Source organism: Alligator sinensis, unplaced genomic scaffold, assembly GCF_000455745.1.
Source record: "Alligator sinensis unplaced genomic scaffold, ASM45574v1 scaffold148_1, whole genome shotgun sequence".
In the NCBI taxonomy this organism is placed as follows: Eukaryota; Metazoa; Chordata; order Crocodylia; family Alligatoridae; genus Alligator; species Alligator sinensis.
The window spans coordinates 271,667-275,132 of record NW_005842407.1 but is presented as its reverse complement, the minus strand read 5'-3'; the positions used below and the strand labels follow the sequence as shown (position 1 = coordinate 275,132).

At 48.1% G+C, this 3,466-nt stretch overlaps 1 protein-coding gene across 1 annotated transcript in view; it reads left to right on the top strand.

Annotated features, from left to right (window-relative positions):
• Positions 1–3,228, top strand: part of LOC102383561 (natural killer cells antigen CD94-like) — a 7,770-nt gene extending 4,542 nt beyond the window's left edge. The window contains exons 5-6 of the mRNA XM_025211480.1: positions 1,039–1,142; positions 3,105–3,228. Of these exons, the coding sequence (XP_025067265.1) occupies positions 1,039–1,142; positions 3,105–3,228 (228 nt within the window). The remainder of the gene's footprint in view (positions 1–1,038; positions 1,143–3,104) is intronic.
• Positions 3,229–3,466: the final 238 nt, after the last annotated feature.

The window sequence follows — 3,466 nt, the reverse complement described above, 5'->3', positions numbered from 1 at the left end:
CGCGTGGCTCCTGTCCAGCAAGCACCACTTGCTGCTGCCACTCTGTGCCCTGGCGCTGCTGGCAGCCGGTGGTGGTACTGCATTTTCTGCACCTCCAGGTGGGCAACAGTGGAGCTCATGATGGGGGGTGCAGTTGGTGGCTGCCCAACAAGCACCGCTTGTTGCTGCTGCTTTTCACCCTGGTGCTGCAGGTGGGTGAGTGGCGGTGCTGCGGCTCCCGCACTGTTGGTTGGCGGCTCCACCTCACTACCTGCGTGGCAGCCACTGGGCCATGGGTAAGTGTGCCTGGACAAGATTTGACATGTGTGGGGTTTGGGTACCCAGCCTGACTCAGGGATTTTGGGTAGGAGCAGGGGGGGAGCAGGCACATGGCCTGGCCTCAGTCAGTGTTGGGGAAGCCCCTAAATGCCAGCACACCACCTCCCCATAGGTTGGGGGTGGCAAGGCACAGGCACGGGGTCTGGCTGAAGATGAACAAACTTTGAAACATAGTTGTTTTTTTTAAAGTATTGTTATGGTATATAAGTCTAGATGGAGATTTAAGGGTAAATATATTGGCTTCAAACTGCGACTTTTACAGCATGAAATATGGTAATAAGAAAGGGAAGCATAAAACTACAATAATGCTGGGTACTCACTACCACTTTCTGGTGGCAATTCAACAACACCACAGTGCCTAAACGGCAACAGTTCTGCTTAGACCCCTCAGCAGTGTGTGTGCAGACACCTCTGGCCTGGAACAATTGTCAAGCAGTTCCCTAATCAGTGATATTCCTGGAATGCTTTAAAAGTTAGTGTTTGTCCTTACCCCATCATGTCTCTCAATAGCCAATTCTTATTTTTTTGATAATGATAATGTATTGGCTTGTCCCAAGTATTTTGTCAGCAGAAGGAGGACAAAGAGGGGTATGAAAACTCACCATATGTACAGCTGGCACATTGCTGTTAGCAATTAGCCCCCTTCTCTTGCCTGGTATACAAATCTCTGCTGGGATGGTGGGGGGTGAATTTTAGTTACTTGATTTGACTCCCACACAGGATTTCATAACATCGCTTCAGTGCTTTCACTGGATTGGACTGTCCCGCAGGGATGCTACTACCCAGCTATACTGGGAGGATGGCACAGCTTATGCCACTGACTGGTAAGTCTCTGATGCAGCTAGAATTTGGCTGCTTATGTTACATATAAGCATGTCGTCTTGCAGAATATGCCCCATTGTACACTTAACAGGAAGAAAAGGGAAGGGAAGGATGCATTTATACTATAATTTCTATTACCCAGACCTAAATCCTCCTCTTAGGCATCCTTTTCCGTGCCACTTGATGCCTTTGAAGAATGGCATAGAGGCATGTGTTTGCCATTCTTCAAAGGCAAGTACTTCTGCTCCACTTCTGGGTCCACCGCGGAGCGCGCTGGCCCCCCAGCCCTGCATCTCCCCGGCTCAGTGATCAGCCTCAGGGGGACCCCGGGTATCCCTCCCAAACCAGGAGGCACCAGTAACCAAGCCAGGGGAGCACAGTGGGGCCCCCCAGTGCAGTCCCCAGAAGACCCGGAAGTGGAACAGAAGTGCTCCTTCCAGATCTCTCCAAATCAATTCAGAGGATTCCGATTCAATTTGAAGAAATTAAAGGGTCCTCTGATTCAATTTGGATTCAGAGATTCAGCTACCAAATTGAGCCAAATCTCTGCCAAATTGAATCAGGGACTGAAGCTTTGCACAGCCCTATCAGCTGCCCTGCTTGGGTTCCCAGCCTGCGCTGGCCTGGAGCTGGGAACTCTGGAGATTGTGCAGGGGCTGGGAACTGAGCCTCTGCTCACCCGCCAGAGCAGCTCTGCATGGCATGGAGCTGGGGACTCCAGAAAGCTGGTTCTGAGCCCCCGCTCACCCTCTGGACTTCTCAGCTCTGTGCTGCACAGAGTTGCTCCAGAAAGTGAGTGGCAGCTGGGTTTCCAGCATCTGCTTGCTCACTAGAGCTCCCAGATGTGCGCTGGGAGCCAGGAGCCCAGCTGGAGGACAGAGAGCTCCCCAGTCCTGACATGTATCAACTTCCCAATCCTGGGGAGAGCTGGAAGCTAAGCAGCACCAGGGCCAGGGACAGAGCTCCCCATTCCCTGGGGCTCCCTGCTTCCTAGGATGACCAAGAGGAAATTTGCTTCCAGTCAGCATCTACCCATGTGTTACTGCACAATACCTACTGTGTGGTTAATCTAGTAGCTTTATTTGCAGGTGCTAGCAAACTTCATAGTAGCTTAATTTGCTGCACAGTCAATGCCCCACACATGTAGAGTGTGACACTTTACTGTGCAGTAGATTAGTCTGCTGCACAGTAGGCATCTCATGTAGATCTGCTCAGGTGCGAACCATCGTGGATCGCACACTAGACTGACATTTGAAAGAAGCTTTTATCCATGAGAAGGTTATCTGTCCCTTGAAGCAAGAGCTGAAATAATAGAAGCCTTCATCCAAAGCATGGTCCATGGGCAAGGCAGAACTATTGGGTGGTACAAGAAGATTTAGGGGAATCTAATTAAAAATTGAATACTAGGGAACTGACTGGCTTACAGGTGTGCCCGTGTGTGTAACAGAAAGAGGAATCAGCTGAAAGCCAGGGACAGATGGAGAAGGGCCAGTAGTAAACCCCAGGAGAAGCTGAGGACTTTTTTGGTAACATGTCAACTGAAAAAATAACAATACTGCCTCCTGCCATCTGACTCCTCCCATGTTCTGGGAAATAGAGTTCTAGGAAATTTTTGTGTGTGTAAATTATTTGTAAATGTCTGAGAACCATCGAAATATATACTTGACTTCATTCTGTTTTACTTGCTAACAAAAAAACCGCATACCACCCCCAAATAGTTGCTCTCTGTCCAGCTCCAAAAGCATAACTCCAAGAATACACATATTTTCATATATTTTTCACACAAAATATTCCTCAAGTGAAAAATAGAAAAGGATAGCACTAAGATTAGCCTGATGAGACCCATCCAAGTAATTTACTAAATAACATTTTCTGAGAAATGAAAGCAACAGGCAGATTGATCCTGAGATTTCGGCTGCTGAATGCAGTCAGACTGTATGGGTGATTGTTTATTTCTCTCCCAGGTTTCAAGAGAAAACACCTGTATCTGGAGAAGAGTCCTGTGCACTCTTCAATCGAAGAATCAACTTCCTATACAAATGCACAGAGTTGGCTCGCTATATTTGTGAGAAAATGGCTGTTCAATGAATACTTTGCACTAGCAGCAGACAAATAAGAGCATCTAGGAGAAAAGCATTCAAGATCACTGCCCCTTGCTCTTCTTATGCTACCCATGAAACTGAGGAGCACTATCAGTAGAGGAGGAACCACGACCTTGGGGAATGTTCACTGCCAGTCAGAGCCCCTCCACCACCCTGAGTGACTGTCATTCCTAGTCTGGTTTAACAGGCGTGTTTTCCATTCTTGATTTCTTTTAACTGGAAAT